We start from the raw sequence: 19,653 nt of genomic DNA on the forward strand, positions 1-19,653 counted from the left end.
ATTACTTGTATTCTTTTCTATCTCCCATTTTGTCTCATTATGCTATCATACCACGAGGCAGACTGTAAATCTTTGAGACAATAGCTTCCTTATACAACATGTCTCTGCTGTGTTTTACATTCTGTGGTCCAGCTTGCAAAGTGGGATTATTCAGATCCTTTCATGTTGTAGCATCCCCGGTACTCGCTCCTCCTTTGCATCTCTGCAGTGCTTTCATTTTGTGATCTGAGGTTTGCACTTGTGCTGATTCGTCTGGCAAGGAGGTCAGTGTTATTTTTTCCTTGCTATAGGACACAGGCAACATTCTGCTGAACAGAGTGGTAGAAGCCCAAAGGTAACTTATCAGTGCTGAACTCTTGCACAGCAGGCCAATGAACCAGTTAAATGATGTCATTTTAATAGCTCAAGGGTATAATGAATGGGCTTGTAAATTCTACTGCTGACATATTTTTTTTTTCCACTTGCTTGTTTTTGTGAATTGATGGTCATCTTGGGTGTAACTACTTTAATCCTATATTTTACAAGTGTTAAAACTGTTTGTTACTGGAATCAGTAACTATAATAGAAAGTGGATACATCAGCTTTTTGACATGCATTCAGCAGCAGGACTGATGGGCAGATTTTTATCTAAAGTATTGCAGTGAACAAAATATGACTAAACATAAATCCTGTCACTGAGTGCTCAGTCAGTTGTACTGTCTGCAGATCATTCCCTACAGTAGTGTAATGGCTGTAAAAATAATAGACGTTTTGTTGATTCTTCTGGATTTTTTGGGGGGGGGGGTTGTTTGGGCTTTTAAAATATGTTTTTCAATTGTTTTCATGGCAAAAGATGATGCTAGAAGTATTAATTGTATTATATTATCATATTTCTTTTTGCAAAGATGGTAGCAAGTTAAAAGATGGTGTTCCCCATTGAAGCATTTGACTCTGTGCTTGACTGTCATTAAATGGAGAAATAACACTATTGATCATGTAAATTACATGCTTGACATATTATAAATATATGTATTGGAAGAATAGCTAAGTTACCAGCCCTGTTTAGGAAAGTGCAGGGTGAATTAAATTACTTTCTTCCCCTGCTTCAGAAGCAAATATTTAATATTCAGGACCTTGACGGGCTATTCTGTTCAGTGAATATGATGCCAAGTCTTACAGCTATAAAGACTGAACTTTCTTATGTTTATTTTGAATGTGTATTTGGTTTGTGCAAAAAGGGAATCTCAACTGCAAAGTAAAGGGACATTTGAACCAAATAATATAATTTTTATTAGTTTTTGTAATTCTCTATAATGCTGATTGTACCTCTTCCGATTTCTGTGCTTTTAGTTAATCTGAAAATAAAAATTACGTACATTTCACTAAAAGATTTTAGAACTCAGAATTTATAAGGGTTTAAAGTTTGAATACAACTTCACCTTTCTTTGTGAAAAAATTGCTTGAGTAGGTCAAGTTTTCAAGGCTTTTGGATTCAGTCCGAGTTCTTGCATGTTAACTATAAAAGTTTATATAACACAGACAAGGTGACTAAATATTAACTAGAGTTTTGAAATGTTATTTTTCAAATTACATGGAAATGTTTCCACAATCTTTATACAGTTAGATATTGTTTTATATGTGTATTAGACTTCCTTATTTTTCTTAGAAGCCTTCTAAATAGGCTTTAAAAAATTCACCTTTTGCCTAGTGAACTTCTGAACACCTATGAAAATAAAATGTGCTACAGTTGGTAATGTTGAGAAAAGACAAATATATGAGAAGTTGATGTGTTCTGTGCACATTCCAAGAGCAACAATAATATAAGAAAACATTCCCTAATTTGTTCCAGTAAAGGAACACAATAAATCCACCTTAGTTTACTACTACCGAAAATTAACTGGAAAGATAAAAAAGAAAGTGGAATTCAAATAAAATTCCATTAAGACTTGGTGTTAGTAGCTATGCCTCGTTATGGACATAGACAAACTTACCCTACGTACATTTTATGTCTCCTTATTTGGTTTGGTTTATTTCATTTTTTTATTAAATCAAATATAAGGAAGAATTACTGAAATTTCTTGTTGTTCTGGTTCTGCGTGCATTTGGGTTGTCAGTCATGTCATTATTGGCAGCATTCCAGCACCAAGCTGCAAAGGAAGTAACGCTTGCTATTTACAATTTTTTTATTCTTTTGTACAGTGATAATTTTACTTTACCATGTCACTGAATTCCTCAGATTTCCTGTATTTTGAAAGACTTTTTTTTAGCTTCCCTGAGAATGCAGTGAGATTGCATCCCAGCTGAAGCTGCGAGAAGTGAAGGAATGCCCAGCAAGCATTTAAAGCGTGCTGTATGTGATCATTCATGTGCACAATCATGGCATGTTGAGCATGTCCCAAGCTAAACTTCAGAATACTTTTTTTTATTTTTGCAGTTGTTGGTTTTGCTATTTTGAATTGAGATACTGAAACAAGACAAACTTGTTTTCCTTGTGTTCTTAGTAATAACCTGTGCTGCAGGTGCTAGAACAGAGTGAGGGAGCCCTGTTTGAAACAGTGCTGGCGCTCTACCCTGTATTTATTCAAAGCCCTGCTTCCATTGACTTCAGCTTTTGTTGGCAATGCTTAGCGATCCTGTCCAGCCAAATCCAGGTTTATGTTGGGCACAGAAAAAACACAGCAGTGACCCCTGTGGAGAAATTTGCATTGATAGGAAAGTTGTTTAAGCCGTAAGAGTTTTAGCTGTTCCCTAGATCTCATTGTTCTCATCAAAATATTACATGTAATGTTGCAGGCTCTGATGACTCCTGTGAGCCTCGCTGGAGCTGTGGTATTCTGGAAACAGTTCATATTTCAGTGAGTCGAAGCCATCTTGTTGCTCAGCAGAGTTGGGTCGTGTTGTGCCATGTACTGGTGCAGAAAACTGAAAAATCTAGGGCAGCATGAAAATGTAGAACACTGAAATAAATTACTGAAACTGAGATAGTGTTCAGAATATAGGAAGCTTAGTAGGAAGTCAGTGAGCTGAAATATGTTGACCTAGGGAAATGGGTCTTTGGGAGTGTCTAGATACCTGAGGATTTGTTGCTTGCACAATAAAAAGTATGTAGATGAAGGGCATCTCTCAACTCCGAATGTTTTTATGCTATAGATGTAGAGAACAATGCCAGCAAGGATTTAACACATGCAACCGTGTGTTTCATGGTTAAGGATTCTGATGGATGATAGCTGGACTTGGGCACTGTGTTTTAGATTGCTGACATGCATTCTTAGGGTAGAACTTGTCACTTTTTAACTGTACTCTAGTAATTAACAGTCAAGTGTCTTTTCTGCCATAATCCTCTGCAGAGACAGAAGAAAATGATACAGGATCAGGTTTTGGAGCAAGATGCATGTTCTCCATGTCTCTGCCATGGGATAGGTCAGTCATTTCCTGTTTTAGTTCATTAGTTCCACTTGCTTTGGGCTACCTCTTCAAGCTGAGAGAGTTAGTGGGGAAATCAGGCTGTATCCACTTCTCACCTCTTACTGTCCTAGCTATAGATTTGATCTTGACATTGTCATCCATGATGTAGTAATATATTTTTTTCCTCATTCTTTATCTTTCTCTCTCAGCAGTAAAGACATTTTATGTATCTACTGGGAGGGACCTGAAGTAGTGCTGGGTATGCCCTGCCCTTCCATGCCCTTGCTGTGAGTCTGAAGGGGGCAGAACAAAGCCTGTCACGTTATGGAGTACAAAAAATGAGGAAAAGTTATTTTTATTTCAAATGTTACAAATGTGTCAATACTTCAGGTACTGCTAAGTAATATTTATTTAATAAATAAGATAACTTTCAAGATTAGTTTTGCTTTCCTGGAATTTGCTGATGCACTTAGTACAACTCGGCCATCTCCTGGAGTAAGTGACACAGGCCCCTGTCCTAGAGATAAACAGTCCTCTTCAAAGCACTGTTTTGATTCATTCCTAGAGCTTGTTCATTATGTGTGTTGGATGGAGACTGGAGTCTGAATAATTATCATGGTTGTGTAATTAAAGATTAGCATAATACATATGCACAAAAGTGTGAGATTCAGATAAAATGCACATTGTTGTATTTTCTCATTTTATTTTAGTGTATTGACTCTGCAGTTATTTTTGGAAGTTACTGTTTGGTTTTGATTTTTTATTAAAAAAATGTATTTTTTATTAAAACATTATTGACAGTGCATTATGTAACTTTTTTTATCAGACTTACAAGTAAGATGTTTAGAGGTAGAAAATTGAGTCCCAACTCCAACTAAAAGGTCTGTTTTACCTTGTGGTCCTTCAAAATCCGATCCTGATATGCATTTGTTATTTTTCACTATGCTTAACACATCCACTTTGAGGAAGTCCATGGCATGGATGAGTGTATAGATAACAGCCATGAACAGCTGGGATTTAAAGTTTTGGGACCCATCTATTCTCTAAAAGTTCTTATTACTTAACTGTTTCTTTCTTTCAAGACTGGAGAATTCTAAGAACTGAAATATGCTGCCATACACACCAGCAGCTAACAAGGAAGGAGCTGCTGTCTGCACACAGCAGCAGTAAAATCCAGCATGGGCAGGCTGAACTTAATCTTTTGCTGACTTAATGATTATTCTGTAGCCAAAGGCAGTGCCTGGTAGCTGGAGATTTCTCTTTTGTCCATAATACAGTTTATCTAAGTAGGTCTTAGGAGCTTTGTCTTCTTTGTGAAGATATTCCAGCAAATCTTCCAGACTTGCTGAATTTTTAAACTTCTTTTCCAAGTTATTTATTATGCTTTATCACTCTGTATTTTATATATATTTTGATTTTAATTCATGGACCTAGTCCCAGAACTTTCTTGCAAAGTTCTCATGTGCTGCTAAGGACCTTTATGAATTGTTTATGTTGTTGGGATTGTTTGGCAATCACTTGGTGGCCTATGGAAACAATGCAAAAGGCAAATCCAGGAGATGGAGCAGTATCAGCTCACAAAAGAGAAACTCAGAGGAGAACGTGTTCATGCTGAGAAAGGAGGAAACATAATTGTGTGTGTGTGTGCAGAAGCACCAGTTGTCTTGGAAGAAATTGCTGAATTTAGAAAATAGTTTTTGAATCTATTGAGTACAAATGAGTTACTACTGAAATGAAAGCTACTGAGAGAAATGGTAATAGCCCTTTTATTTAGGAGCTAGAATGTTAGCCCTTACTTGTGTTTTATCACCCACACTGCAAAGTCTGTAGTCAGCATGCGTTATGCACTGCCACAACATACTCATAAAACCTGTGGCATCTAAAATTTCTTTTACTAGATTCATCTTGCTCAAGTGCTATAATGGGAAGTGTTATAATTGCCTGGTAAAGGGTTTTGATTAAATTGATCTTCTTGTGTCTAGTATAGGTCTGTTTTAATCTTGAAAATATATTGCAGGTTTGTGTGCCCCTTCAAAGGTCAGGAGGATGCAGCATTATAACAAGTCTGCCCTGCATAGCCTTCCTGCCACTCTAAAATTTCTTTCTCCCTTTTCCAGTTGTGTCCATGTGCACAGCTCCTTGGCAGGTTACAGAACAAAGTAGGACCTCCCAGGGATTTGCTGCTGTAGTAGCATAGTTAAAATATAACATACATATGTTAATAAAAGGCAATTAAATTCAGTTTGTAGGCTGTGTCCTCTTCTGAACTCACGCCTTCTGACCTCTAAGACTGTAATCTCAGGAATGTTTGAGGCTCGAATAAACTACCATTGTGGTCCTGCTCTTTTGCTTGCCTGCCAGTGTTGGTTTTGCCAGCTCAGCTCTGCTATGGCTGTATAGTAAACCAGATCAGGGCACGCATCTGACGGAAAAATACTTCCTTACTCTTATTTAGGATATAAGCTGTATCTTTGCACTCATATTTTCTTTTCAAAAACGTGTTATAGTTGGGTGTTGAAGCATCTGACCTCTTCACTTGCATGCAGTACACATATCTAAAAGACGCAAATAGAAAAAAACAACAAAATTCTTGGTCTGAAGGAATGATATGGATTCTGTTTAATCAATTTACTAATATATCACTTAAATGGATTTTTTTTTAAATCGAAGTTAATTATTTTTCTTTTCAATTTAGCCTTGCATTTTTGTATTTTAAGGAAGTGATTATGGAACAAAACAAACTCTCCTCTCCTAGGACATATTAGTAAGAAGTAGGTTGTTTTAACCAAATGAAGTTTTCTTTTTGGAAAAAAAAAACCCCAACCTCAGCATTTTGTATGTTTTTGTTTGATTTGGGGTTATTTTTTACCCTAGGATCTACTTTGGATTTGCTGGACATATACTTTATTTTATGTTCCAATGTATTGATCTACTTGAATAGGTGAAAAAAAAAAAGTAAAAAAAGTAATACTTTTAAAAGTATTCTTTTAAAAACAGTATACAAATGTTGGAATTCTAAGCAGCTGTAGAAGACAAAAATTGTCAACGATGAGAATTGAAAATCAGTGAGCTCATTTGAACTTCAGTACTTAGTATAGCTTCTAACAGAAATCAAGTATTATTCTTTGAACATCATGTTTGACTGCCAAAAATGCTCTATAGATGAAATGTGTATAGAAAATAATGGTAGTCCACTTCTAGAAAATACAACATTAGCACATTGGATAAGGGAAGCTGGATCTTCAGTTTGGTGTAGGTACTGTGGGAACATGAGAGTTTTAACAGTAAGATTGTCTGTATTTCAGAGTTTTCTGTAACAGCAAGCTTTTAATGATGTGTATTTATTTTAATTCCAGAACAGGAATATTAAAAGAAAGCTTAATTTATACCAGTGAACTCCATTCTCTCCTTTAGTTTTAGACAACCTAAGAACAAGATGGTTCAAGAGAAATAATATTTATTAAGACAGAATTTGATTACCTTTTCTATGGATACTGCTTTTTCTCAGAGGATTTTAAATACTAGATTTTCAGGCAAAAATGTCTTCTAGTATCAGTATGTGAAAAACATTGTTCCAGGAATTGTGGGAGCATATTACAACAAAGGTTTCAGTTTGCAGGGTGGAATGATATACCATTCTTTATCAACTGCAGCATAATATGGTATACAACATCCCACTTTTTTTTAATGATAGTGATGAGAGTAGAAAAGCAAGTTTTTTTTAGCAACAGGATAATTACAAGGGGCCATGCTGTTATCCTGCTTTATGGTCTACAGTACTCAGGACACATGGGCATTGGTACGTTGTTTCCTCTATGGAACTGTTCCTGAATTTTGAAGCTGATTGTTCTAGTAGGCCTGCTAAAGACTGAATCTGGGTTTTGTTTTTCTTTTTGTTTTCCCTTTTACTTACCAAAAGCAGAAACAAAACTACAGTGAATTAAAAATGGAAGATTCAAACAATTTAATACAAACAATACAGACCAGCCCTTGCTCAGGTTTTTGAGTGCCCTACAGTGGAAGTGTTATCCTAGTTTGCCTTCTATTTTTTCTTGTGCCTAGTGTATTTTATTTAAACCTGTCAGGTTAATGTTAGACATTTGAAGAATTAATTGGTACTTTCTGGCACAAGGGTGCCTGTTGGTGTCTTGAGCATTGCTTGCTTCTCTTCTGATATTAAGGTAGCACAGTGACAGAAAACAGATGATGAAACTGTAAACCAAAAATCTCTGAAACAATTTCATTATTCCAGTGTAAGCATTAATGCCTCTTTATTTCTAAGTTCTTATTTAAGTGATAATTTTTAAAATTAGCTATTGCTTGTATGTATATTTTTAAAAATATTTGAAAGCCTCTTTGCATAGCTGTACTAGTGAAAACAGCAGTTGCAAAATGAAGGGTATAATTTTAAAGAACTGTAGGCATATTTATAAATTTTTATTTTTTTTTTTTTCTTATAAAAAGTTCTATCAAGAAGAAATGTAGAATTGGATGCTGGAATTTACATAACAAGAAATGAACCTATGTTAGAAAATTAAGTTTTTCAATAAAATTCGTCTTTTCATCTTTTTTTTTCTTTCTTCTAGGACCGGAATAGGCCCTATGACACTTTTAACTTGCACTCTTTGGAAAATTCCTTAATGGATATGATAAGGACTGATCATGAGCCTCTGAAAGGTAAACACTACCCTCCCAGTGGCCCACCAATGAGTTTCGCTGATATAATGTGGAGGAATCATTTTACAGGTTAGGAATATTCATATGTCCATGCTTGCTTGGTGTTTAAAAAAAAATCAGCTTTTCAGTATTTCTATAAGCTTTTTGTTAATGAATGAGTTTCCAGTTATGTGAAATTTCTGTTTTCTCATCTAAAGATAAACTTCTCTACTAGGAAGATGAAATGTGTATCCATTTATTCTAAGTGTACAATCGTAGTATTATCTGACTGGCATATCTGAAACATGGGATTTTGTGTCAGCAAATTGTAGAGCAAGATCTCTTGCTGCAGTCACTTCAAAATATGTTTCATGCAACTGGAGTCCAGTTGTTGTGTTCAACATCTTTTTCAAAGATTTCAAAGGTTATACTTCACTTATGTGTGGATTATCAGCCAGGATACACTGGTCCTAAACCAACCACTGTATCAAGGTTACTCTTTATAGTTACTTCAGGTTTCCTTTAAATAAATTTATCTTAATTTGGATTTCAGATTGTTACGGGGAGCTGAAAGAGATTACATATTGTTAAGTGCTGGGAAAGTTTTGATTATTTATGCTGTTAAACTGTGCTTGTTCTACCAGGTGTTGTATTAGAGATGAAACCATTTCTAATACTTGGCTGATAGTATAGTAAAAGGTGTGGCAGCATTTTACTGAATTCCTGATCAACCTGCACCCTCCTTTGTCTTTGTCTTTCATTGGTTATGTTTAAAAATAGGTGCACATTCTTGCTGACTTTTAAGACTGAAGATAGTTGTAAGCCATATACCAAGGAAGTATTGAACAAGAAATTATTGTTCCCAAAGACTAAGAAGTCAGAATGCAAAGAAGAAATTCACTTGTGTGTAGCACTTTCTATGCTAATGCTTGTATACATATTTTTTGATGTCATGACTACCTCAGTTACTCTCCTCTCCATTTGTAAAAGTATTTTTTCTTGGTCAGAAGTATTGTGCCTTTTTTTGCCATCTTTTTGGGTACAGACTTTTTTCACAACCCAACCAAATTGGCTTCTGTATCACCTTCTAACCTGTGCTTTCCACTGTTATCTTGAAATTTGCTGTGCCACAGCCTTCATGTGTCTTTAACCATTATTTATCTATCTAAAATGGCAAGGAATACAGTCTCATGTCTATTCTGATCATAAACTTGTGGCTGGTATTAGAACATTAAATAAGATTCAAATTGCTAGTAAATACAGTTAAGTATTTATTATGTCCTGTTAGATACACTGTAATTTAGCTCAAACTCCCATGCTCTTTATGGGTTTTTTCAGTATTTATTTACATACAAAAATAGAGACTAATTTTTTTAGAATGAATTTCCATATGAATCTGAGTGTGGAAAATAATGAAAAAGATGGAGTTAGAAGTGGGATCAGATATTAATAGTTAAAGTTAGATATTATATGAAGTTTAAATTGATCTTTTCCATTTGACAGTGGGACCATTAGCTTTACTTTTGCTCTAACAAAGGCTTCTGTCTCAGACTGGATATGCTCTAACTATTTCATTTTCTCATTTGGTGTTTCTTGCCTGTTTTGGCCTTCCTGCTTTGCCAGTGAGCTCACTTCCAGTCAGCAGCTGTTGGAAAAGTCTGCTTTTCTATTAGTTACCTCCCTGTGTCTCTGCCTACCTGGTTGATGGGGTTTTTTTTCCCAATGATACAGCTGCTTTTGCTGTGTTTCTTTCTTCCCCATCTAAGTACAGGGCTGACTTTGCCAGCCCCCAGCCTTGCCCTGGCCTCATGTGCACTTTCCCTGTTCCTGTTTTCACACTGCAGCATGACTGGGAATATTTGTAGGAGCGGCTCTTTCAGGACACATTCATTCTCCCTTGCAAGAGGTGTTGTCTTCCTCTGTGCTAAACAGATCTGTGTTACTATCTTAGCTGAATCCTTTTCCTGAAAACCATTCTTCTGCAAAAACTGATTCAATCCTCAAATCAAATTTCTTACTTCATTTTTGCTGTTTCTTTTTCTGTGAAAATTGGTCTTGACTGTTTTCCTGTACATTCCACTTCTTTTTCTGTACAAAGGTCCAGAAGGTTTTCGCTGCTGTACTTTTCCACACCTTCCTCACATTTCACTTTGTTGTCTTCTAAACTCACTTGCTTTTTCTTATTTAATCCACTCTCCTCTGACTCTCCCCCTTAAGGTAGCAGGACATTTTAGTCTGTTACTACATTCAGAAAGTAAGTGATCAATTCTGCTTGCTTTGGCTTGCTTTTAAGTCATTGCCAAATTTTCATTTATTTTCACCTTGAAGCTTTTTGAACATATTGGTTATGTACTTCAGCTTAATTTTTTCAATTCCTTGTAGAGAAACCCATGTGAGTGCCTCCTGTGTGAAATTTATGGAATATTATTAACTTAACCAACTCTCTGAGTTAGTTCCTTTTAATTTTACCACCTCTGTCTTTCATATTAAACTGTTTATTCCCTTTAAATCTTTACTTCCTCTTGCATGTGATTGTCCTCTCATAAAGCAGCCACAAAAATTGTAATTTAAAATAAAAGCAATGAGATGGCTTTCAAATAACTTTACAATTGTTCTTCTTTTGGTAAATGAGCCCTTTTTTCTCAAACAATCAATCAAACGATCACAGCTAGCAGTGCTTACAGGTCAGTTTGCCATACATTTACTATCCAAATTTTTAAGTGGAAAGGGTGAAAAGGGTGAGTACCAAAATGCTCTGATTTTGAAAATACAGGAGGAGTTGATTCTAGAAAAACTGTATGTTTCTTGGAGCCTCCAGTGCTGCATAGCCAGTGGAGCTGTTTCAGGATCATTTCAACCTGCTGCTACCAGCAACTACTTATTTTTAGAAGTACTGTCTGTATATGTGTTCATGAGTAAAATATTGCAAGCGGTTTATCTGAAGTTTGAAACTTTGCTTGGAACATCATCCTTCTTGGTATATGTGTCCTTCAGGTCCCAGCAGATACCTGGAAAAAAAAAATTCTCTTAGGTATGGAACAAGAGCTCCCAATGAGATTGTGGGTGGGAGGATTAACCGTGAAAGATTCTGATGGGAAGACCAAATTGAAATGCTTCTGGGATATTTTGTTCTTGTTTTGGGGTCAGAGTTCCTTATGCTCTGTTTGGTTCAGAGGAGGTAGTGGAGAGGCCCGAGGTGAGAGAGTCTATCCTCTTGTTTGTACTAGTTCAAGCTTCATACCTTTCTCTCAGTCTGAGCTATGGTCAGGCTTTGTCCTGTAGGCTATGGAATTGAGTTTATTTCAAGGTCACCGAAGCAGATTGCTTCTTTTAAAGCGTGATCCACTTGGCCTTGAGAGGGCATGTGATTAAGTGATATTTCTGGGGGAGGGACTTTTTTATTGCTTTCAAGTGTGGAGCAGAGCAAGTTGACAGATTTTTAGTGCAACGGAAACGATCCGATCCTCACTCTTGCAATGCTGAGTTACTTACATTAAGCCAGTCTGATTAGCAGGCTGGCTTGGTGCTCTCCAGTGAGGAGAGCCAGGGTCACTTAGTTCTTTTTTGTGTTTCTTGCTGTAAAAGAGATTTGAAATCTAGATCTGAGGTTTCTGGACCTAAATTGTCAGCATATCTATCTAAGTTTCATTTTATCATGAGCCTAGTCTTGGGAGAAAGTGCTCAGTGTTGGCTCTTGTTTTGTTTCTAAAACTGATTTCTTTTTCTCAGCTTTTTCTGCTTCATAGGGGAACCCTTCTGTATGTTCCTGTCTTTCTGTCCTCATAGTCTGGGAACTGTGTGACTTTACAAATCATTTGCCATCTTCATGCTTTGAGATTTAAGGAGTGTAAATTAATGGAAAAGGAATTCTCTTTTTCGTTTGTCCTGACACTTTGGCAGACTTACCTACCTGATTTCTCTACCATCAAGACTAGCTTCAACATTTTTTTCTTTTCTTTCAGTCAATACTCATAAACACTTTTCTTCTTTCAAAAGGAGGGGAAAAAAGGAAAAAAGTTGAGTAAAGGAATTTTTAAGCTTGGTTAGTGACAAATTACAGTGTATGGCCCAGGGTATCTGCCTGTTCCCCATGTCAGTCATAGAGAGGCCTCTGACAAAAATGTGCAGTATCTCCTAAGATGTTTTTCCTCAACAGTCTTATTTATTTTCTGAGTGGCCAATACAATATATTACACACTAAAAAAAGTATGAGGGACAGTTTTGCTTTAAAAAGGAAAGGTTGTATTTGCAGTATTTTATAACCTTTTTTATTTACATTCTGCTTTGACCTAAAGGTGTAGGGCAAAAGTGAATTATCAGAATGGCTATGGGGGAGATGCTGCTTATCACTGACCAGAACATTTCTTTTCTACATAAAAGTGTCTCCTGTCTGTGGTGTAATATGTCACTGTTGCAATATGTTTATCTGTGTCAAACGATTGCATTACAACACAAACAGAGGCATTCTGATCTATAAAAAATATTTTGATCAGTAGTAACTAACAGCTGCCTTTGTTCTATTTTTAAATAATTAAATAAAATATTTCAGCTGTGTTAGATCATATGCTGTGCACATGTGCTACTGACAGATTGTGAAACTAAGTATAAGATTGAGGAGAGAAATCATGTCCTTCAAAATATTTATTTAAAATTTACTATTACACTGGATAACAGTAATATTTGGTTTTTATTCTAAACACAACAGAAACAAACTTTGCAATTTACAAATCCCCACCTAACAAAAATTCTGGGTGTTTTTTAATGTATCAATGTGACAAAACTTCAAATATAAATAATTGAAGACAACATATGTACAGGGAGATTTCAAGAGTAGGCTTTATTAAACCTAATTTTAATGGATATCATTCTGTAGAAAGATACATAAAGAATGTGTTGATTATGTCATAATATTTCAGTAGAGGTCAAGATGTTGAATATAAATGTACAACAGTTCAGAGGCAGAAATAGCATCTGTGGAGAAACTTTTTATCTTGATTTTCAGTACTTAGTGTCACCTGTTTATTTGTGAAATACAAAACTGAAGTTACTGAGTTACTGCATCGTAACTTTTTTAAAGACTATCAGGTCATATGAAAACTAAGCAAAATTTAATATTTCTTGTTCACATTTAAATTAACCACATTTTTGACAGCCAAGTGTTTGAAGATTACATGCAACTTAAGACTGTTGTAATAAACACGGAATGGACCTTTACAAAGTTTCCACTCTGATTTGCATTAATTTCAGTACCTGCCACCTGGTTTTGTTCAGCTGTAAGTGTTCCTAAGCTTTTTGTAAGCAAAGCACTAAGTTTGCCACATGACCTAAGAAAAGTGAAGGTGAATGTATCATATTTGTGTTTGCAGTCAGCAGCTGAACACAAAGGTCATGCAAATAGAACAAATGTTGTCATCTCAGTCCTAGAAATGGTGCTACACTGTTGGAGCTTTTTGCAACATTTTCATTAGAAAAAAGTGCAGTGTACCAGCATTTCCCAAAATCTCGATGCTTGTCAGACCCCTTTCTGTAAATGCTCATGGAAAACAGAGTGAGCAGACAGATGTGTTTGCATGTGTATTTGTGTTTAAATTTGGCCCCTCATGCTAATCCTTTTGGAGGAGAGTATGTTGCCTTTCCATTTAAAACTCTTCTTATTTAAGAAAATCCTCTTTAATATTTTTTTTCAGGACAGAGTATGGTCATTAAATGGTTTATATTACTTAAATTAAATAAATGCCTTTTGGAACGATCCTGTAGTATGATCATATTCCTAATTTGCTGCTGGCAACCAGCATGTCCTTGTCTTTGACCTGCTGAATCTGTTTGGTCAGGAGTGGTGGGGTTTTTTTGTTTGCTTTGTTTAGTTTAAGAAGTGATTATAGAGATAGCAGATCTTCCTTCTGTTTCCCTTTTTTTCATTGTGCTATTGAAGACTGACCTCACAAAGACCTAAAGCTGTTTTGCTTTTTTTCTTTATCACTTTGCTACTGTTTTGAGGGTTTTGTATATTTTAGTATAGATTGCTGTTGGAAAAGTCTACTTTGATACTGTTTTATTTTAGTCCCCCCCAAACATGTAATAAAAATACCAATGTCGCTCTTTTAAATACAGTTCTAGAACTTCATGTAGAACGAGCATATGTGTACAAATACTTGTCTACCACTTACAAGTAAAGCCAAATTTAACTTTAAGTTCAAGTCTTGCTTTCAAAGTACTATTATCTTGAAAATATAGCTGTTTTCAAGCTAAAATGTTTGCACTACTTAAATATATGCAAGACTTCTGTGTTTTATTGGAGCAATGTAATTTACTTATGAAGTCTACATTTAACTGTAATGTATATGCTGTTTTATTTTATAGGTTGCTTTCTGTACTGATAGGATATATGTGCTTAGTCAGTGATAGGAAGAAGTTTTATTACTGATATTCATAGATGATAATTATACACTTTTCTTCACATAGCCACAATATGTTTTTGTGCAGCTAAAGTATATACATGTGAACACAGTAGTAGTTCTTCATATTTCCCTTCTGGCAAACAATTGTACTTTTGTTCTGCTCAGTATTTTAATATTTTTAAAGATCTGTAAGTGTGGGTGTTTAAATTATGGGTGTGAACAAATGGCAAATATACATAAAAAAAAAAGAGGAGGGAGAAAAAAGTCAATAAACTTCTTCAGAGAGGTACATCTTATTTTTATATTTTTTTTATGTGAACCCTTGCTTACAACATTCTTGGTGTTGAAATTGTCTTGGGCATGTATGTTGGGTTAATGTGGCATAGTTTCACATGCCTGTAATTTTGGGGAAAAGTAGAGAGAATGGTCTAAGGTCTATCTGCTCAGGTAAAGATTATTAAAATTCTTGTATATACATACATGCTTCATGCTTTGTGGCCATTTGTGAATCCTGGAGCACGCGCTCAGGGCTGAGCTGGGGGTGTGGGGAGATGAAGGAGGCTCTGTGGAGTCATAGGTTGTGCTGTACACTGGGCTCCTGAACACACATGAGTCAGATAAATAATCTTATTTCACATGTTTGGGATAATATTCTGGTCTTGCTTTGGTTTTTGCACTCTTCTGTGTCTAAACTCTACCCTACCCCACTTACTACGTGTTTATCCAAATAAGTATTGCTGGTTTCTAATGCTTTTTATTGGCACTAACTTGGAAATCATAGAAAAGGTAAGATTGATAAAGGAGGTATTATTACTAAAGAAATAGAACAGACCTAGGCCTGTTGCCAGTTTCATTTGACCTTGCCACGGTCATTATATAGTCATAAATTGTAATTGATATCAACAGTGATCTTAAGAATTATGTGAGAGGAAGTTCTCATTCCAAGCAAGTTTGCATTCCCAGAAAGTTCAGGACAGGTCAAAAGAAGACCAACTTTGCTATTCTCTAGCAAATCTTATGCCAAATACAGATTGCTGAATTGGTATAAGTGGTCAATCTTGGTGCAGATTGTGAGGTATAATAGTGCAAGAAGTTTTAATCATATATAAGCAATGAACATTGTTTATTAGAATGTTGATCGTAACATAAAAAAGGTCGGAATAGGTAATTGTAAAGGACTTAAAGGTCCTTCACTACGTGGGTGCTCATATCCAGGGACTGATGAGGATTACACAAGTTCAAAAAACCATTAAGCACTTAGGAAGAGTAAATGAATAGAGGAAGAAATGCAGTAGTGGTAAAACTGTGGCTGATACTCATGTTTACTATTTCTGTTACAGCATTATTTCTCAAATACATGATCAAAGCTGATCATATAACTCAAAATTATGTAGACAATAAAAGAAGTTTATTTGTGAAAGAATCAATAAAGATTCATATGTGGGAAAGGTATACTTCTTTAAGTTGTTAGAAAGATTTCAGAATTCATTCAAGTTCATTGCTCTCCTTTACAAATACCAAGTTAAATTCAATTTACCATCTCATTTCTAGTATAATACAGAAAAGAAGATGCACAGACTTGGTGTGCTCTAAAAAGGAATTGGGCTCTCAGCCATGACAAGTATGATATTGCACATGCAGCAGAGCACCCCAGCAGTCCAGCCAGAAAAGTCTCTCCAAATGTTCTTAGGAGAGATAATTTAAGAAATTTAACAATGTAAGATAAGCAGCAGTACAGCCTAGGCTATACAAGAGTCATCAAGCCTTCATTTATGCTCTGAAGTATTTCAAGAGCAAGAAGTATACAACTAGATTTTTTTTCTTTCTAAACTAGGAATTGAAAAGACATAAAGGAGTGATTATTGTTGTAGCCTAACTGCAGTACTCTAAGAGTATGTTATAAAAGCACATAATTGAAAATGTCCTCAGTAGATAGTTATGAAACCAAGACAGGCAGACTGAAAATGGCAGATGTACACTGAATACAAGTAGTGGAGATGTTGTTACTGGAAGGGTTCCTATTTATGATTTCACTGAACTGCTGAAATTCATAACTTCTGTGCTCTTAACTTCTCTACATTTCTGTTTGGTGTGCTTAATATTCTTGAAAAGTAAACGCTTTATCTAGAGGTTTTGTTTTATAACTATAATTAGAAATATGTGCTTATATAGATTTCGTAAATGTTCAGGTAACATACATGTGTTTTTCGTAAAATTGATTGCTTTCCAATAGTCATTTATGTAACCTAAATAGGTCTTTGAAGGTACATGTTCTTAATTACATTTCACAGTTCTACATTGCACCTTTAAATTAAAAAATTGTAATTTCCTTTCTGTGCTCTTTTGTTGTTCCTTAGATAATTATGCAGTTTTCTAATCTGCAGATGGCCTCTTTTTTTAATCAAATAATTTGCTTCAAGCAAAAAAATATTAAAACATTATAACCTATATGAAAGACTATATAATTGTTCATAATTAATTTGTTGTCTTATGATTGGTATATTGCTAGTCTCTTTTGAATGCTTTCAATACAGGTGTGCTTTGAAAGGATTCCATTAATCTGTTTCTATAGAGTTGCACGAGGAGCCTCTGAAGATGTACAGAATTATCCTGCACACTGGCTTAGCTCAGTGGGAGAACATGTCCTTCTGCTTGTGCTGCTCTGTATTTTCTACTCCTCTTAAAAGATAGCTGACAAGAACTGTTTAAAAATAGCAGGCCAAGGGCAGGTGACAAAATGTCACACAAGCAGCACCTGGTCCAGTGACAGCCTGGAGGGAGGAAAAAAACCAAACCCAGATGTCACAGATAGGATTCTATTTCTGAAGCTGGTCAAACAGCAGAATTTCAGCTTCAGCAGAGGAAAAGAGAAGGACCCATCCAAGCATTATGCATTCAAATTTTACTCTATTTTTTATAGTAGTTTTTTTTTCTTCTTCTTCTTCTATTACAAGTATTAATTTTAAAGTACAAATTAGTACAGACACCTTTTCTCTTTACAAGTAATACCTATAACCTCACACTCATTAATACACTGTTAAGGAAAAGGGAATTAATGTCCATCTGGAGAGATGTCTGAAGTATTTTAGCAAAGGTTATACTAAATGAAATAATAGCAGGCTTTAATGTTTCTGCAGTACCAGATTAATGTGAAAATATGTATAGGAGAATTATGTCTAATTAGGAAATGTGAAGTGGTTAATGGAAATCATCTCTTCAAGAAGCTTTGCTCAAGGGGTTGGAAAGTAAAAATGGAAATTCTATTTACCTTCTGTCCCCACTTCTTTCTGGAGGTACTCTTTGCTTCACAGCCTTATTGTGGTGGCATTCTTTTCCAAAAGAAGGAGAAAATTTCAATGTGAAGAAAAGATTTATTTACTTTTCTTAACCTACTTATGACTTAGTTTCAGAAGTGTATTGAAACTTCATGCTGCATCTGTTCAGAATGCTCATTACACCACAGCAGTTTCGGTGACTGGAAATAGAAGGCTTTAGTTTTCAATAGGAGTTAAAAATGTTGGAGAGGACTGGCTTAAGTTCTGCTTTCCTAGAGTTCGTTTGCTAAAACTTGGGTTTGCAGAAGTACAGGAAAATAACCATTGTATTGGTTTTTCAGTGTAGTGAGTGGATCCTGAGCTCCCATATTTGAGTGTCCGTGTAGTGAGGAAATGTAAAGTGACGTCTTCCTTAGCTCCCAAACTTAGCCACAGACCTAGAGGTAGGAAAAGCCTATGAAATGGAATTATATTATATACATAAATGTACTTAGGTTACTTAATTGAAATAAATTTTTACATGGATATAATTATCCTTTTATATCTTTTTCTAAGTAAGGACTAATACAAATTACAGCTTGTAGATTTTCTTGGGTGGTTTAATTTAAAAAGTCCTATGACAAAGTGTCTTCAGGGTAAGGTTTAATACTTCAACTCAGTTAAAAAGTATCCAAAACTAAGCTGAACAGCAATGCTGCTGTTGCCTCATGTCTTGCTTTAACAGTAAGTATGTTTCTCTGGACTAAGTCTCCTTTAGGTTAAGAATATCTATTTTTCAAAGTACATATGAACGTACTGCTTGAGAACAGTATTCCTTCCAACCCAGTGTCTGATCTCAAATGGTAGGTGATGGGAGATTCTTAGGGAAGAATGCAAAGCCAGGGTAAGAACTCTCTCTCCAGCTGTCTGTTAACTTGAAAGCTTCTGGTGCTGCATGTAGTATGAAAAAGAGTGTTTTATTTTTACTAATTAAATGAAGTTTTGTAATGCTGTACTCACTGTTGGAAGCAAACTATAAATGGCATAACTGCAGCAAGGTTGAACTTGAGGCCTTGTTTTGAAAGGGTAAGCATAATGCTTTCTTAGTGCAAAGTAAGGGAATGTATTAAAATAATTGTTTTGTTGTTTATTTTGTGATTTTCAGTATTTTAAGTACATAATACAGTACTGAATGTACTGTGGTGTTAAATATTTTAAATGTGTATTCTTGGGAAGTTGTCTTCAATAGGTGGAAGATTCAACTGCCCTGACTGTTCATATTCCCTTAGAAATTCTTCATAATAACGAATTTATTTCAGTTTTGAAATCAAAACATTAAAAATAGCTTTTGCTTACATTGCAGGGCGTATGGGAATAAATTTCCATCATCCAGGAACAGACAATATTATGGCTCTTAATAGTAAGTAGTTAATGTCTAGTGATTTATATTGCCATGTTGAATTTTATTTCTTACATCTATTGTGTGTATAGCTGCGCAGTCAGACATAAATATGTGTAATGTTTGCACAGAAGTTCATATTCATTCTCTGAAAATGTTTTTCATAAATCAGTCACCTCTGATTCTTTATATTAGCTTTGTAAAGGCTTTGTGTTTCACTGGAAGCTTCATAATGCCTGCTGTGGAAAATACTACAGAACAGTCTCTCTTGTTCCTTCTTTTGTGGGTGTGTGTGTGTGTTAAAGCTGTAACTTTAATTTCTGGTATCTCTCCAGACATATTTCTTCCTGTTGGGATGAGCTGTTACAAGTTTTGCATACAATTACATGGACTGACGGCTTTGTTGGTTCCCATTATGTAGACAGGAATTGGGAGAATGTTTAGACATCTAAATAATGAGGGAAAACTGCACTTCACTGGGAGATTATTGCTTTTTTTGTGCCAGGAAATAAAAGTAAAATTAAAAGTCCAGTCATGAACATAGAGACTCAAAAAACCTGGC

The 19,653-nt window shown here is 35.3% G+C and overlaps 1 protein-coding gene across 10 annotated transcripts in view; it reads left to right on the top strand.

Moving 5' to 3' along the window:
- CPEB3 (cytoplasmic polyadenylation element binding protein 3) overlaps nt 1-19,653 on the top strand; it is an 80,849-nt gene that overhangs the window by 20,478 nt on the left and 40,718 nt on the right. For 7 of the 10 annotated variants that reach the window (XM_058841155.1, XM_058841160.1, XM_058841152.1 and 4 more), the window contains 2 exons: nt 7,971-8,130; nt 19,056-19,112. In XM_058841155.1, coding sequence (XP_058697138.1) covers nt 7,971-8,130; nt 19,056-19,112 — 217 coding nt within the window. The remainder of the gene's footprint in view (nt 1-7,970; nt 8,131-19,055; nt 19,113-19,653) is intronic. The other 3 variants (XM_058841157.1, XM_058841162.1, XM_058841156.1) reach the window with 2 other exon arrangements.

Source organism: Poecile atricapillus, chromosome 6 (assembly GCF_030490865.1).
Source record: "Poecile atricapillus isolate bPoeAtr1 chromosome 6, bPoeAtr1.hap1, whole genome shotgun sequence".
NCBI lineage: Eukaryota > Metazoa > Chordata > Aves > Passeriformes > Paridae > Poecile > Poecile atricapillus.